The 18087-nt window shown below is 40.4% G+C and overlaps 1 protein-coding gene across 6 annotated transcripts in view; it reads left to right on the top strand.

Annotated features, from left to right (window-relative positions):
* Positions 1 to 2786: 2786 nt before the first annotated feature.
* The window catches only part of LOC114442165 (LIM and calponin homology domains-containing protein 1-like), a 32191-nt gene continuing 16890 nt past the window's right edge, over positions 2787 to 18087 (top strand). For 2 of the 6 annotated variants that reach the window (XM_028415500.1, XM_028415499.1), the window contains exons 1-5: positions 2788 to 2824; positions 5793 to 5823; positions 8423 to 8533; positions 9710 to 9908; positions 15027 to 15285. In XM_028415500.1, coding sequence (XP_028271301.1) covers positions 8525 to 8533; positions 9710 to 9908; positions 15027 to 15285 — 467 coding nt within the window. In that variant the 5' untranslated portion in view covers positions 2788 to 2824; positions 5793 to 5823; positions 8423 to 8524. Of the gene's footprint in view, positions 2825 to 5792; positions 5824 to 6455; positions 6622 to 8422; positions 8534 to 9453; positions 9630 to 9709; positions 9909 to 15026; positions 15286 to 18087 lie in introns of those variants that run through there. The other 4 variants (XM_028415498.1, XM_028415495.1, XM_028415494.1 and 1 more) reach the window with 4 other exon arrangements.

Genomic DNA, 18087 nt, shown 5'->3' with positions numbered 1-18087 from the left:
GGCCATTTTCCACCATACAGTGACTGCTAGAAAAACATTATTCTGTTTGAGCCTATAAAACCTATTATCTTAGCTTTTTATCAGGTATATAACCTGTACATAAACACACATTACAGTTGTGTCTTTTCCTTTTTTTGTCATGTGCACTAGTTGAAGTTTGGATTTTCTGCAGCATTTACCTTAAGTGTGAATCAAAAGCAATTGCATACCAGGTCCAGAGAGACATGGTTGCCTTTTAATGTGTTTGTGACATGTGCATTGCATCTTGAACACTAGTAATTGCAGTAATTGATGCATGTAACAACAACACTAAAGTGAAACTAATTATGAGTGGGCACTACAATTTCAAAACAAAAAAAAATGACATTAATTGCCCCAGTGGGCAATGAATCATACATTGACAACAACATGTTTAAAAGTTTCATGACAATATAAAAAGGAACCTGCACCTTGAGGAGGTATTTATATCTGAACAGTGTGACCCTTTATTCTTTCAAAGTTTCATAATTCTTTCTGTGGCTTTTTCTTCCTCTTGGCTGTGATTAGAGGTGAGAAACACATAAACAAGGGGTCTGCTGTTATCTGGCCCATCGTAATAAAACACAGGCTACTCCCCCTTCCTCTTCCTGTTTGGGGGCTAATGGGAAAATGAGTCTCTGAGGGGCTTAGACTGTTTTGTAATTAGAGCAGCTACCTCAGTTGTTTGGCAGCTCGGCCTGTATGGCTCAGTGTTCGTCTGAGCAGGTTGGTTTGACATGCGCTGTTCCCAGTCGTCTCTGGGTTTACTGGTATGTTCGTGTTTTACAGTGTGTAAACAAACTGGAGATCTCCATGCAAGATGAATAGTAGTAATTCACATGCTTGAAAAGGCGCTGCTTTCCGGACACACATTTTACTGCATCAGGCTTTTGTGTTACATTTTAGTGACGCACATGTAAAAAACAACACTTTACGTAACTCACATCTTAATTAATTTTCAATTTAATTTAGAGTCATAAATTAATGCATATTCATTTTAATTTTAGCACAATATTATTGGTATTTAAATAACATATGCCCAGATTGATTGTACACGCAATAATTAATTGTAATTTTTTTTTTGAGGAGAATCAGTGCGTAGGGTCTTTGTGTCTGAGTCGGCCTTCTTGCTCCCAGTCCTACAAACATATTCAGCTGTCAGTCAGTCTTTGTGGTAGACGCCCAGTTTCCTGTGGCAGTGACCTGCAAATCACCACATAGTTATGCCCACTTCTTTAGACTCACACAGTCTACGAACACCCACTAAATTATCTGTTCTATCCGTTATATTGGGAGTTGCTACTAAATGAGCAAATTTAGTTGCCACTTCTTGTTTGTTTTAGTGTCTATATTTGTATACTACATAAAATACCAGCAGTTGGCAAGTAGAGAAAATTCTTAGCTACTAAACGTGTATTCAGGATGAAACCAGGGATCCATGCTTTCATACAATAATAATGTTGTATGCTACAAAAAACATTCAGAGAGGGATATTTGAGTCATACGAAGATCTGTTTACTTGGATACTTGGACAGATTTTGGGAGTCCCTGTTGAAGGGTGTCCCCACCTAAAACGAGTCTCTTGTTCCAAGTGATATCTCATTTCATGGATCTGGAGGGGGAAAAAAAGACTAATCTTACACTAGTCTGAACGTCCTTTTGATTTGAAGTCATGGTGAGACTGCAGTTAATCCCACTGTAGGTTTGTCCTCCCAGAGGTCTGAAGATGAGATTGTTGGGTCTATTGTGAAAGAAATGGTCATGTGTTTGTAAGGTGTGTATCAGTAGGTGGTGTCACCATCACCAGGAGATCAGAGATGGCCCTGTCCCAAAAACACAGGAAGCTGCAGGGTGGGTTTGGAGAGGGTGTTTTTGCTAGAAACGGACAAGGATCGTGAGAACAAGTTTTTCCAAATGTGTGTGTTTAATCAGTTTGCAGTCATGCATGGACTTTTATACCTGCTAATGTGTACATTTAAATAAGGGTTTATATTTGGGTGCATCTAAACACATACACACAAAAGTACTGTATATGCTGTATTAAACAGCATGTATGTGGATATATAGCACATGTGTTTGTTTTTTGGGCATGTGAGAGAGATAGAGAGAGAGAGAGCTGGGTACATTGGGGGTGGAGAGGAAATGGTGACCACCCTGAGAGAGAAAGGGAGGGAAGGGCTTAGGTTGTGGCCCTCTGAAAGATAGAGAGAGAGAGACTCGGACACAAGAGAGAGTGAGAGAGAACCTGGGAACAGGAGAGGAAGTTGGTCTCAGGTGTGCATCCAACAAAGAGTCGAGCAGAGGAGAGAGACGGGGGAAGACTTGGAAGAGAGAGTGGAACGTAGAGGACAGACAGAGAAAGAAGGAATGACTGAGGAAATGCAGGTGACTGAGGAGAGATAAATAAGAAGCAGGACAGACTTGAATGAAGCAAAGGGTCATCAGTGAAAGTAGGAGTAATCTGAAAGGAGAGCCGGACACAAAACCTGAAGGTGTCACTTTCTGTCGAGCAGGTATCCTGATTTTCATGGTTGTGCAGAAACTGCTAGTTTGTGCATGTGTGCAAAAAATGGTGTGGAAAATAATTGCTGAACAGGTGTTTGCCCGATACCTTGGAAGATTTTTTTTTGTGTTGGTTATTATGTAATTACGTTTCAGGTTAGAATCTTTCTAATTCATGTGTGCATGTTTTTTTACAGGACAACATCAGTGTGTTTCTGTGTGGATGTGAGGAGTTAGGACTGAAGGCTCCCAGCTGTTTGACCCAGGAGACCTGCAGGGACACATCGACACGCCCCACTGCCAAGTAAGACATGTCTGTTAGTGATTAAATCTCAAATGAACTGAACAATTTTTGGTGTTTGTTCATCTTGTTGGTAACAATGGTGGGTTAAAATTACCTGTAGTACTACTGCACATTGCAATGTGATAGATGAAGAAAGCATTTTATGGTGTTATATTAGTAAATATCCAGTCACAAGGGACAAAAGGCAGCACTGTTTTGTAAGGACAGTAAGGATGACCATGCCAGGTCTGGTGCATTGTGGTACAATAACCTGTAAAGACCTGATTTGTGGTTTGCAAATGACTGAGGTTGGATTTTCTTGACTGGGAAAGCAGCAGCTAACAAAGATAGTGTTAACAACAGTCACAGGATTGTTTGGAACACTGGTTGTGCACTGACTCTTTTTCTGTGTCAGTCTCCCCGCCTGTCATTCTCTGCTGCACACATCAAGCAGTTCACTGCAACACAAATAAGTGCATGAGAGTCAATGAAAGTTTGTATGAGCCTGAGTCAGTGAAACAACAATGGCATATCTGTTAGACACAACTGGTCTCTGTCCAAATACAACACAAGAGTTTACATCACTCAGTCAGCCATGACTCCTGCTTTGTTGCTTGGTAACAAAGCCAAGTACAAGTAGTGTTTTATATATATATATATATATATATATATACTGTATGTGTGTGGGTGTTGCAATGTGTTTGGTATGCACTGGCATCATGCCTACTGCGTATAACCAAGGTTCCATTCACAGAAGGGTTTAGAAAGGTGCTAGTGGAGATGGGGCAAGAGAGCGTGCGGTGCTAATCTTAGCTGGTACTCAGGAACAGCTGCTTGACTGGTTCTGTCAGAACAAGGCATCCTTTAAAACACCGAGGTGCCTCTGTGTGTTCGTGTACACTAATCTTTACATAGCCCTGGCAAGTTTATAACGGTGGACTACAGTCCTTCTGTTGCATTGATATCTGCATTAGATTGTTTTAATTTATTCAAAAAAAAAGATGGTTTAAACATTAATTAACATATGTTTACTTAACATATCAGGAGTACAGCAGAAATGTATACAGTGAAGTTTAAAGGGAATCTCGTGGTGTCATTGTTTAAGTAGCCCTGTGCTATTTCCAGTGGTTATGTAACCCACTGTCCTACAGGATGCTATTTTCTTGCACCTCGTACCCATGTCAGGAAAAGGTCTCTGTGCTTTACCCTGGAGTCTCTAGGCAGGTGTTTACTCATCTAGGAAACAGCTTTGGACAGGGAAGTCTAAAGACAGGCAGGGTCTGGTACACTATGAGCTCAGGCCTGAAATATCTACTGTTGCTCTGCGTGTTGATGGAAACGGATCGATTTCCAAGATAAGTGACAGTTCGCCAGGCAGAGTCAATGAGAGGGGAGAGAAGCCGTGTCTCCATTCAGCTGTTAAGGTATATTCAAAGTTTCGAAATTGTGCAAACAAAGAAAAACTAAATCCTGCCATCAGTTAATGTATTTATATACAAAAATCTAAAAATATTCATGTTTTATTCGTCACTGATGCAGGAAAAAACAGAAGAGGAACTGGTATAATATGACAGATGTGCATGTTAACTGGGCCCCTAAATATGATCTACAACCTTGTGGAATCTAGTGTTGTCCATCAGAGGTTTGCTTCTACAAGGTGGCAGCAGATAAAAGCAACCTGTCCCCGTGTTTATTTAGTCAGCTGACAGAAAGAACTGGTGAAGTAGATGATGAGCAGAGTTTGAAGTTCATTCCCTCTAGCTACTTTCACTTTGTTCTCCTCCTCATCTCTCGCTTCTTTGTTTCTCTGGTCTCTGCTGTCATGGAAAACCAGTGCAACTGCAATTTGGGTGTCACTTGCATGTTGAGTGAGATGGGCTCTGTGACCCTCAGGCTTTGGAAACTAACAGCCTCATAATTTGCAGTGTGGGTGTAGAAGGAAGAGGTTTTCCTTACTTTAAATGAGATCCTAACATTTTGCAGATATTGATGTGGGTTTTGTCTGACAACACTGCCCTGTCATGTAACTCAGACAATAAAGAAACCTCAGTCCCTTATAGATTCATAAAGCTCTGTCTTGTTATTAGGTAACACCTGTCACCACAAAACCTGGTGCAATACATCATCATTATAAGCTATTTTGTGTGAGTGTCAAGAGTGTACTGTACATACAGTGTATATACACATTACACATTCGCTTTTCTGACCCCATGCATTTTTCACTGAATGACAGGCACTGCGTTTTGAAAAATGTGAGATTGTGATCTTTCTGAAGGCCGCACAGCTGAGGGAAAGAAAGACGACAATTTAAAACAAAATATCAAGGTCTTTGTGTATGTGTCTGTGTGTCGGTCTGTTTTTCTCTTCTTCTTCCTCTCTCTCAGTCTAGAAATATGTATTTATACTGCACAAGTGTGTGTTGGGGTCAGTTTTACAACTGCTTCATTCCACTTCCCATTTATAGCTTCACGCGGTAATCCGCAGGATCCACATCTTTTCATTTTGGCAACATGAGTGGCGCTAAGTGGCCGCTGCTGTGGCATTTCTGCTCTCCACCTCCCAGAGATCAATTGGCAGTCAAACCATTTGGCCACCACATTGTCTGACTTCTCTGACTTTCTGTCTTTGTGAATGATGGATGCACGTTCAAAATGGCAAATATGAAAAGCTCTGACTGTTTAACGGAGGAACAAATACGCACATTCTATGATATAATTTTATTTTACATAGCCTGTGAAAAACTTGAATGAGCTGGTGGAACTATTAAATAAAAAGTCACTAAGTGAATACAGAGACTAAAGTCTGCTAGTTCTTCCTGCATGGGCTGGAGTAAGTACAGATCATTTTTGCTTTTGCTGCTGTTTTGTATGGATGTGTGGGAGATGTTGAATCTTAAAGTCTGCAGTTATCTTTATGTAAGACATTTCAATGAAACCAGCAGAAGTCTGACTTCTCCTCTCTCTCTCTGTGTCTTTGTTATGTTCTCCAGGGGAAGTGACTGCAGTCGAAAGCTCAAGAATGTAAGTGACACCGCTGGATTACAGTGGGATCATTTGTTTGTGTGTTAAATGTATGTTTGCATGGAAACTGTTATTATGGCCCAGTGTTTCTGTTTGTGCTGTTGTTGACACTACGGTTGATTTTAGCCTGTTTACTTGTTTGCTATTCTGTAGTTTTAGTCTGTCAGTATGTTTTTATATTGTTGTTTATCACTTTAAAAAATATATCTCAGCTTTTCTTGGTTTGTCTACTTTACATAACTCTACTTTTAAATTATTTAATGTATTTGGTCTCTTCTGATTTGAGAATATTTCTGTATATTCTTGGTTTTGTCTGTTTGAGCTCTCTTTCTTTTTGCTGTTCTGAGGGTCTTGAATTATTTACATTTATAGCCCCTCTCTCTTTCCTCTGTGCCCAATGTACCACAGCATATTCCAATGCTTTTCTAATAATGCTGCTTTAATAAGTAGAGCACATAATGCTAGCCCTGCCCACTCTGCAGTCAAAGTCACTCTCCACTGGCTCTTGCTCTCTCTCTCTCTCTCTCTCACTGCCTCTGCCTCCCTCTCTCTCCTACCCCTCTCTCCCTCGGATGCTGGTGCGCACCATACAAGTTATCTGCTGAGCTGCAGAGCCAGCCTGGGCTGCTAGCTCTTTTAGCTGACTAAACACAGGGACTCTCAGCTACCTTACCCAGTGTTTGCAGCTCTTCAGTTCTTCAGCCAGGACTACTACACTGTGAATCTACCCTGCAGACTGCAGAACTGAGGACTAGGATTTTATAGCAGCTGTCTCTGCAACACATCAAATATTGAGAGGTGAAAGATCCTGCACTGAGCGGAATTTGCTGATGTGCTGACAAATGTGTTGTTTAGCCTTGATGTGTGGCATATAGCTGAAGTCATGAGATGACCGTTTAGCAGGTAAAGGTGTGAAAAGAAAGAGCTGATGGTGGATATGTGCAGTGTGATGAATGGTATGGCCGTATGTGCCACTGTATATCTGCAAAATGTGATGTGCTATGCTTGCATTGGCTTGTGTTAACATCATTTGTGCATTTTGAGGGTTTACACGTGCCGTTTCCAAGTGCCTGCACAGGAAACAAAGATATTATTGTGTTTTTCCGTGGAACCTCTTTGACAGGTCTGTCCACATGTGTCATAGCAGTCAGCTGCTTAAACTGATGAGGCAAAACAAAGGTGACACTGTGCCTGTCGCTACTGTCAAGCTTGTCATTTCTACTCCTGTCAGTCAAAAGTCTACTAGAAAAACTCCTGTATTTACGTGCTTCTGTCCAAGTGTTAGGTGTCAGTGTTTATATGGCAGTGAGTGTAGCATTTGTAAATCATGCAGGCACAGTTGTTGGATGATTTCCCATTGTGGTTGTGTAGTCGGGATCAATATAGATGTGTACAAAGCACAGTAGTAAGCAAGTGAAACACATTTGATGCTGACCCACTTCCAATGGGAGTTGGCACAGATGTATTCATAATACTGTTGACACAGAAGCTCCATACTTCGCTGCTACAGTGTGCAGACACACAGCAGCTGCAGCGTGACCATAGCACTATACTTTTATAGCATTCTTTTTAAGACTCATTTAGCATTTGGGTATTCTTCTGATCTCCAGGCCCGTTGCTTTGCTTTTCTTCCAAGTGTGTTGAAGTTGTTTACACTGACGGTATGACTCAAATAAACACATTAAGCCATGCTGAGCTTTCTTATCAAAGCAATCCCTGTGGAGGACTGGTTGACATGGACACAGTAAATATAGCTGAGAGCACTTCGCCAACATTGCTAAACGTGCAGCTCATTGTGCTCTCCCTCTGGCTGGAGTCAGCCTATACATTCTGAGGTTTAGACATGCAAAGGACCCTGAATGCAGTAAACCTCAGTTCCTGAGTCACACTTGGTGTTACTTCAAAACATTAGCAAACAAACACCAGTGGGGGAAAAGGCCTCTTGCTTCTGCTTATTCAGCAGTGTTGCTGTGTTTGAGAGAAATTAGATTGGCCTGCTAATTTATGCTCTTCCAGCTAAGTTAGCGAACAAGCAAGTATAAATCACTTTGACCTGTGAATGGTGGCTATATGTTAGCAGGAGAGGTGCCTGTGACTGGTTACAGGGGCAGAACAATGGCCTGGTCTTGTCGTGTTTGTGCAGGACGCCTTTTTTAGCTTCTTTGGAGGAGCCAGGATTGTAATAAGCAGGAAAACAGCTTGCGATGCTTTCCAGGAAAGAAAGTAAAAGGAATAATGAGTCGATGTTTGCTCTGTGCACTCAGACCTCCCTCCAACACAACACATTGTTATTAAAGCCATTTTACAGATTGATCTGGGTAGTAAAGGTTTGACTCTTGCTGCATGTGTATGGTTTATGTCCACTGGACAGTTCCTTATGATAAATTCTTCTTTGTTTCATGAATAATATCACAGATCTCGCACTTGAATTGTGTGGTAGCATAAATGTTAAAGCTTGTGTTTTATTAACCATTAACTAGAAAATGGTTCTTGATTCGCAGTTGTGCTCACAGGGCTCAAGGTTAAGCAGCAGCCTGTCAACACTTATGTTTCAAACTGATTTATTAATGTTTCTGACATTATTTCTTCTTTCCTTCAGGTTTTAATCACTATCTACTGGTTGGGTCGTGCTGCCAATAGCTGTACCTCCTACAACGGGCCCACGCTGGACCTGAAAGAGTTTGAGGGCCTGCTGTCACAGATGCGAAAGGTTTGCTAAGTCATGTTTAGTAAAGATGAGGCAAAAAAAAAGTAGAGGGACCATCTGATCTGATCTGATCTCTGGTGAAGAAAGAGAAATTAAAGGGGCAGAGAAAGATGGATTATATACTTTATATCTGTGGTAACTAAATGTCCAGCTAAAGTGATTTAGCTAGAGTTATTTTGCACTCACTGCACGTGTCACTGTAAAACCGGACTGTAGTGTAAATCATCTTGACCTGTGCTCTACCCTTTTACTGACCCAAAACAGCAAAAAAAATAAATAAATTAGCTCCCCATCAACACACGTAGACACTCACATTCTGTGACCACCATCCATAGCCATGATGTCACCCACATGCAATTTATTACACAATGTTACGTCCATTCGCGTTTCTATAAAAGTGAGAAATTACTGCCAACTCAGCAGAATTACTTTCCCAGATGTTCACACATTGCACATGAAGAAAACAAAGCCACGTTTCCATGAAAGTAAAAAAAAAAAAATACTAAAAAGGGGACGCTCATCAGGTGCACAAATTCCAGAACTCAGTGTGCACTGCAGCAGTTATTCAAAGGTAGCTGCAGCTTATAATGTTGAGGATGGAAAAGTAAGACTTGAAGTGTCACCAGGCACTTTTGTTAGAGCAAAAAGAAATAAAAAGATGAAACTCATTGGACGTTAAGACAAATGTTTCAAATAATCATCCACCATGTCAAATCAAGTCAGACCTAATCTCATTAGTTTAAAGGGAGTTTTTTCTGAAAACACACAAACATTAAAAAAATATATTTTTACAGGGTTTCATAATGGTTTAGGGATCAGGAACAGGAAGTCCTCTGGTAGACAGGAAAGGCCTTTCCCCACCTTCCATTAGTTGCAAAGACACATTTCAGCTGTAGACGGAGAACGGGAGGGGTCACTGAGGTGAAGAGAGAATAACGAGGAGTGATGTAGGCTGAAATGAAAAAAGAGAAAATGCAGAAAGGTTGTTGGATAAATAGATGTGGGTGGACTGCAGAAGCTAAGAACACACAACAGAAGTTTAAAGGACTTTAGTGACAAGTGATGGATTTAGTAAAGGAAAATCCGTGTCAATATTTGGGTATTTGATTACTTTCAGCGCTTTGCTCTCTTTTCTTCTGTATACATGTATTTATAAAATGCCTTTGTATACATTTTCAGGAGGCAGAAGAGGCAGAGAGCCCTAAACGCAGCATCCGGGACAGTGGCTACATCGATTGCTGGGACTCTGAGCGCAGTGACTCTCTCTCACCGCCACGCCACGGACGCGAGGATTCATTCGACAGCCTGGACTCCTTCGGCTCTCGTTCACGACAGACCCCGTCGCCCGACGTCCTGGTCGCCCGCGGCAGCAGTGATGGTAGGAAGTCTATAATTATTACTGTAAAACAACTATAGGTTGAATTGAGCATGATACTGTGGTTGTGATGAAAAGCTGCAGGTTAACTCAGTAGCCACTGTGCTGTTTTAGTAACGACAATTTGTCTTTTTGAAGGAAGTAATTCAGTACAGACTGTTTTGTTGGGACCAGTCAAGGTGTACAGATACAGTGTCTAGATAAATGAAGTGCATTGTCTTTGTAGTACTACTGTAATAAAGCCTGTTGTTCTCCAGCCTATGTTTATGCAAGACAACGCCCAGCATTAGTCAAAGGCTGTTGGAGAGAATATGTGAATTATAATGGCAGCAGTGGCTGTTTTGAAGCCAATCTGTGGCCATTGTTTCCCTTTAGACGCAGCCATACATCTTGTGAAGGGAAAGAATTTCAGCACTAGCAGCACGTTTTTCATCTGATGTATTTAATATTTTTTTTTACACTGTTAAAAGAATATGGCTATGGTTAGCACACGGGCTACATTCACATCACTGATCTTCATCTTTATGTGCTTTCTTAGCTTGTATCAGTTTTAGGATCACGTCATCTAATGCTAATCTGCAGTGTCAAAGGTATCCTCAAGCCCAGTTCGTAAAAGACATCTGCTTTTGTGTCAAGTACAGTTATGTAATATTAACACTGGCTCCACCATGCTGACATACAGTGGCTGCTGTAGCAGGTGATGTCAACACAGAGACATTTATTTGTCTTGGTGGAAACACTCGTTCTGAACTAAGCCCTTCAACAGGTCTACACTGATAAGGATTGATATTTTTTGGTGCTTTTGCTTTAATTCATTTGTTGTTTACATGCCACATGTGCATCCCTCGACGTATATAAAAACCTCAGATCATGCAATTTTATATGTTACACCAATTCAGTCTGTGTATTTTTGAAGGTTTATTGTCTAGACTATAGTATGTGCTTCGATATCATGCGCCTCATCCAATCTTGTGCCTGTGACACCTTTCAGTAAGGGTTTTATGCTCTGCCATTGACATCCACACAAAAGTGTCTTTGTGCTGTTCTTTGTGTTTGAACCTGTTGTCCTTGGTTACGGCTGTTTGATGGCTCTCTTGAAGTGCTGACTGAGATGATTGATGGCAGTAGAGAGGGAGGAAGAAATGATGCATCCTCCTGATATAGCATGTGAAACATAGAAGGGAAAGAGGTGCGGCCATACGAAAGAGCTGTTACTGGTTTTTGATCTGGCACTTGATGAGTTTGACAGTGGTTTGAGAACAAAGGACACAATCATATGTAATGACATCCTTATTTTAAATTTTAAAAAAGCCTTGTTAATAGTTGGAAGGGTAGCTCAGTAAATTAAGATGAGTTGAAAAATCTCTTTGTAGAGAAAAGTACAGGGTGGCTTTTCTTTCATAGAGCATCACATTTTCAATGTGCTTTCAGACATTCTTACCACTGATGTTAAAACACATGCAGTACTACACTGGAGCATGCAGGAAAAAAACATACAGAAATAACATTATAATCAGACATTATGTAGGCATTTTATGTTTACTGTGCCTTTGTTTTCAAAACCATACTCTCAAATGGTAGCTTAACGTTAGGATTTTCAAGTGAAACATCAAATGCAAAACAGCTTTGAAGTTGTTTTGTTGCTGCACTGAGGTCAGAAGTGAAGGTATAAATGCAGTGTGGTTATACGGTATGTGACCATTTTATAATGCCAAACTGGCCGTTATGCTGTTGTTAAAAGCTGTTGATTGCTACTACAGTTTCTAGCTGTGAACCTTTTTAAATTTTAATGTAGGCCTATAAAAGATTTCAGCCACAGAGTAATTTTTTTTTATCGCTGAGCTCTGTGTGGGAAAATACAGAGCAACACTAAGCATCCTGTCTGACTGTGTTTTTGTTTTGAGGGAAGTGCAAAGGAAACTGCTGTCTCCAAAGCTGAAGCTGTTGTCACCAACAGGCAAACTGCAGAAAAATGGGGGTGAACCCACCCTTAAACTCTCCTAAAAGCAAAGTAATGGATCTACTTTCATTGTAGAAATGTGTATAGTACATTTTATTCCAAAACATCCTAAACATGGGCCAGTTAACACTCGTATATTTCAAGGAAATGACTCTGTTTTCTTCTGATACATTAGCCTTGATAGACTGGAATGCCAGGCTGCCAGAGGACATTATTTTAAACCACTTACTTTTACTACACAAGCATTACCCAATAAATCTCTCCACCAACACGTGTAACCCACAGCTGATTAGTCACACTGTCAGGCTTCTTCTATTCCCACACGCCCCCGTTAGATACAAGTTTTAAAAAAAAAAAGTAAAGGAATTGCTAACTGAAAAACGTGGAGGCGGCTGGAAGAAGTTAGTTAAGGAGAAAACTTAATGACAACACACATCCGTTTAGAAATGCTTTTAACGTTACAGATCTGTTTCACTGTATGTAGCCTGAGGTGAATATCCTTTGTGGTTTGGATTTATTGCTGTCAGATTTTCGTGCTCAAGAGAAAAGAAAGATGCAAAAAAAAAAAGTTCAATGGTTTTGGGGAACTTGGCCTTTCTGTATAAATTAGCTTTGCTTTGGAAAATATCACTGTACAGATTGCATTCGCTACCACAACCCAAAAATTAAGAACAGGATAACATCAGTTATCACCCAATCCGGGAGCTTTGAGTGTGCCCAGAACAAAAGCATCCATTTAATAACACGCATACAAACTTGACTCTGCCAGATTCTGCCCTGACCTTTAGACAAAGCCCTTTCTCTATTCAGCACTGAATAGTGACTTCACCCTGACAGTAATTAGGGAACAGGAGGAAGAGTTTAATTCAATCGGGTTACTGAAACTGGATATTGTCAGTGTTCTTTGGTTATTGTATAGTTACAGTTTTGATAAATTAGACACGTTGCTGCTCATATGTGCTGTATAGCCTATCCTCCTTGCTTTCTGTTTTTTGCAGGACGATACCCATACAGCCAGTCAAAGGCTGTTTGAAAGAATAATTGAATGATGAAACTGAGATGGTGTTTAGGCTTTTATCGAAAATATTGCCCTGAAGTGAAGGATTCAGGTTTTTCTCAAATATCAGTTACCAGTTTGTTTTCACTGCTACTTTAACTCAAACATTAGTATAAACTTCCCCTGGCTCTTACTGTTGCTACATGGTCACATGCATGGTTATACCAGTGTGTTTATGATTTTAAATAATAAATGTGACAACTATATTGCTAGCACATAGCCGGTTTGTTTCTTATCTGTTCTTGAAAACTAGGAAAAGTGGTCACATGAGCTGGCTGTATACATATATGTGTGTGATATATTCTCAAAGAGCTGAGGCTAAAGCTGCATGCTCCAGTCAAAAGGTCAGCCAGTTTGTAATGCATGTAGAATTTATGTAAAACAGCAGCATTTTCTTTTTGTAAAGCAGAGTAGAGATGGCTTAGTTTGCCATATTCATGGTGGATTTACAACATAATCCTGTTATGTTAACAATGGAAACAATTCTAAGAAGCATTACTGTGGTTACATTTCATCATTTGTATTTTAAAACATTATGTTCCACTAGTACAAAAGAATAGACAGATGTATCTCAGGTATCCTCTGTCAGGGTTGCTCACTTGGACACATACAATGGACTGCGGCGCTAACATTGGCCTAGAGACTGACATAGTAGAGTCCATGATCACATCCCACTCAAGGGATTTTCCAGTCCAGATCCTAACACAGGTTCTTTAACAAACTGTAAAAATGGATTCATCTAATAATAGACTTTGGAATTTCTTCAAGCTGTCTAATTTGACTTCAGATTTCAATGTCTTACTCATCTAGATCGGTATCCTGCAAGCTTTTGTTTTACTCCCATTATAAATATGTATAAACAATTTAACTTCATCACATACAGGATAAAAAAATCCACAGCTTTTCTTCCTCCTGAACTATGACTGCATGTTGATGATAATTGATGTTTCTTTGAAACCCGGGTACAGTATGGCACTGACCCGTGATAAACGTTCCCTCAAGCTTCAGTGTTACCATATGTGCAGAGAGAGCAGCTCATCCCCAAACAACATATGTTGTTCCTTAAAGATGGATCAACTTGGATGGTAGCGTCAGTCATGTTTCCAATTGATGGGTTAAGAGTCATAATTGAATCACTCATTGTTGAAAGTCTAGATTCCTCAAGGCCTTTTTTGGACCTTGATCTGTCAATCTTTTAAAGAACATAAACCACAAAAAGTCTATTGATAGAAAAGGAGGTTTTCACAAGTTCAGAAAGTACCATTTGTTTCCATGAAGAGCTGTGGCTGCTTCCACATGTATCTTCTCAAAATTAAAGGGGGATTTTATGGTTTAGATTCAGTTTAAATTGCTGGTTTATGGCTGGAAAATATATACATTGAGTCATAAATTCATGGGTCTGAGTACACATGCACTTAAAGGTAGGGGGGGTAGTAGTAGCACATATGCTGAACATCTTGCAGAGGAATTTTGTAAGACCTTGGATAAAGCAAGGATTCAGGTATCTATTTTCTGCTGTTTGAACATTTTTAGTTTGAAGTAGTCCCCAGAAGACAGTGGAAATGACTGGAATACCAACAGTACATCACTGGAATTATAAACATGTGACACCATCAGTCAGACTGATATGTCTGTGTTCTTCGAGGATCACATTAGGACATCTTGCTGAGGAATTTAAGACCTCAAGCAGGGAAAGTCCTTGAGCAATGCACTTCTGCAAAGCCAGGTGTTACCTCTGACATTAAAAAGCTTACAGTATATTTAAAATCTGATAGACAGACACAGTGGCATGCTTCCTATCCGTAGGCTCAAATTTTGTCGGCACGAGCTGCACAATACAAATTTGGTGATGATTTATGTTACCTGCTTTGTTTGATAAACAGGCCATCAACCTGCTTGGGTCTGATTTATGCTCTGCCACAGGAATTTTCTGACAATGACAATGGCTTGATAGACTGTCTTACATTCTAGGATACCTAAAGATGCTCATTTTTTAAAAAAAACAAAAAACAAATCTCCTTTAGGACGCAGCCAGAAACCTTCTATTCATCTGCAGTTGTTGGCCCATATTCTCACCACTCTCTCTCTCTCTCTTTTCCCTTAGGCCGTGGCAGCGACTCGGAGTCCGACGGCCCCTCTCACAGAAAGATGCCAGATGTCCATAAGGATGACATGCTGGCACGGCGGACGTCCATCAGCGAGCCACGGACCGCCATGCCCTTCAACCAGTACCTGCCCAACAAGAGCAACCAGAGTGGATATGTGCCAACACCGCTCCGCAAGAAGAAGAACGATAAAGAGGATGGAGGGCATAAGAGCTGGAGTACAGCCACCTCACCCGTAGGGGGAGACAGACGTTTCAGGTGAGTGCACTAATGACATATGTAAAGCTTTTTTCACCCACTTATTTAATCATCACATTCATAATTTCACAATATCGCATTGGAAGCATTATTTGCATATACGTACATGTATGGTATTTGACAATGCTAATAAAGCTTATAGCAAAATATGCTAGTGTGGAACATTCACGTCCCCCTGCTGGCAGTGATAATACCTTTGTGATACCAATGCAATCAGTGCTTGACACAAGCTGTTTTATATTTGCATTAGCATGTAAGCATTTGATATAAATTTGTTAGTAATGGGTGAATAATATAGCCCATAGAGTAATTTAAAATGAGATTGATGTGGAATTCATAAAACTGACCAATATGAGTGACAGATTGTAAAACAAATCATCTGATGTGTATTTTTTCCGTTCTTCAAATAGGTTTGTGGGTTCATTCTGTGTTGTGTTGACAGTTTTGTAAGAGTTTGTGCCACTCATGTCGAACTGCACTTGGCTGTGGATTATTTTTCTCTGTCTAATATCGCACAGATGGGAGTGGCTGATGAAGCCCAGATGTGTATTTTCATTGGCCCTGATTGAAGCAAACATTTATGCTACGTAGTCAAAAATGAAGAGAGCGCTGGGATTATAGATTTCATTGCAAGTTTTAAACTTCTCTTGGCTCAGTTTTGATCAGCTGCAGTATCAATGTGCCTTAGTGATGCCTGTTAGAGACAGAAATTTTAAAGGTGTACATTTTTAAAAGCAGGAGAATGAAGATATTTGGGGAATGAGTGCTGTCTGCTGTGCTTGTGCCCAGTGTTTGCTGCTGAGGTCATTCCCCCTAAGTTTATCCATCATATATTACTTGATTTTTGCATTCATACTTTTCCTTATTTTTCCCTTGTCCATCTCCTTCCTTCACCTCTGAATGTTGTACGTCATGGTGTCTCCCTAATGTGTTGCTTTCCACTTATGTGTGAACCTCCCCTCGCCACATCTGTGTGTGCTCCATGTCACGTCATTATCATTATGTTGTGATGATGTGATTACCTCCTAATTTTGTTGTGTGATTGGCTGTTTGATTAGTAAAAATGAGGTCTATAGTTTAGACGCCCCACCTGGAGAGTCACCCAGTCCATCCCCCATCCCGCTCCTTGAACCCCATATACAGATTCAGATGGAGAGTACAAAGGATGAGGAGGAAGGAGACCAGGCTGCATCCACACCTTGCATTGAGATCCATGCAGTGAGCATGAGAAGGAGCAGTGAGCCTCCGCCATTTAGCCTCTCCCAGCCCCATGCAGAGACCCCCAGGGAGACTGTAACTCACCTGACGGTCAACTCTGAGCAGAGGTCTTCACCTTTATTTATATCTTTATTTTCATCCCTATTCCCTTTCTGTAGTGCTGATTCTAAATCGACTAATCCAAACAATGATAGTACATTGTGTGTTTTACATGTTGTTTTTTAAAGGGAATTCCCTGCTTTTTATCAGTGCTTTAGGCTAGCAGCTCCAAGCCTCATTAGCTGCTGTGTCTGATTACAGAACAGTGGCATGCACTCTGAAAGTTCATTGGGCCGTCTTTGCCTGTTCATCGTGAACAAGTCTGAAGGTTGAAGCAAGAAAACTGGACTTTTCGCTGCCTCTCCAAGCAGCTTCATCAGTTCTAGCTGTTTGTTGGGGAAGTCCAAGTCCAGATTCCTTGCTTCAGCCTTCTGAATGAAAATGACCTGGATGACTGAGAATCTTCATCAACATTGTGAACAAGTATAAGTGATGTAAGAGAGGGTTTCCTTACCGGAATCATACCTCAATCTCTTTGCAAAAGGAGCTACTTGTTAAAGTTGGCCATGATTTTTTTGCCAGCAGTGGAGGTTCTTTTGTAGAAAAGCATGCGATGTTTTCATAATATCTGACAGTTCTGTCTGCACAACCATAAATTGTATCTGTGCCACTGAAAACAATTAAGAAGATTGCACTTGCTTTGCTAATATTAGTAACAGCACTTCTGTCCAAAACAATGTTCCTGTTAGTCAGGATAATCTGCAGACAACAGTTTTCATTTGTGTTGTGCAGAATAGTTCACATTTTCACAGCTGGTGTTTCAATCCAGACAGCTTACTGTTTGGCAGTGTATAGTAGTACCAGAGCATCATTTCCACTGCTGTTCTCATCCAGAGCTGCAAGGAAAATAAGTTAGAAAGGCTCTATGTTCTTTTTGCATTTTACTCATAAAATTAGACAGTCAGACCAACCTGGGGCGACACATTATACGTTTGGTTTCAGGTAACAATGTGAGGATTACGTGCTGTCAAGGCACAGTGTTATTGTTTATTTTTCAGTTCATGCAGGTTCAGTGTGCTGTATCATTGTGGTATTTTCCTCTTGAAAATTGTTAGTTTAGGCCTCTTGTTTTATTTCACAATCCAACCTTATCCTGTGTTATTTCCTAGTCGGGCTGACGTTTCATTCACCGTCCAGTTGGAAATTTATTTTACATCCCCAGTTTCTAGTTTTTCTTCTGGCACGGATGTTGTGGAATTGCTTGAATTGTGAGCATTTCAGGGGAGTGAAAAGAAGAGTAGAAATCTGACTTGTGTATATCTGTGTTCCAAGAAAAAAAAGGGAGGGTTTCTGGGATGCTTGTGAAAGGCTTTGATATACACTCCTCTACATGGTAACAGTTGTAATTTTTCCAGACACAAAACAAAAGCTGTACATTTTTAGTGGTGCCAGGAGTTAATGCTTTAAATTTAAATCGGTATTACAACATTGGATTTGTCGCTGCTAATCAGTCATTAACACATTCTTTGATTTAGAGCTTTTGCT

This window comes from Parambassis ranga, chromosome 10, assembly GCF_900634625.1.
Source record: "Parambassis ranga chromosome 10, fParRan2.1, whole genome shotgun sequence".
Classification (NCBI taxonomy): domain Eukaryota; kingdom Metazoa; phylum Chordata; class Actinopteri; family Ambassidae; genus Parambassis; species Parambassis ranga.
Note: the sequence above shows the minus strand (reverse complement) of the source record. Positions and strands in the feature narration are given on the sequence as shown.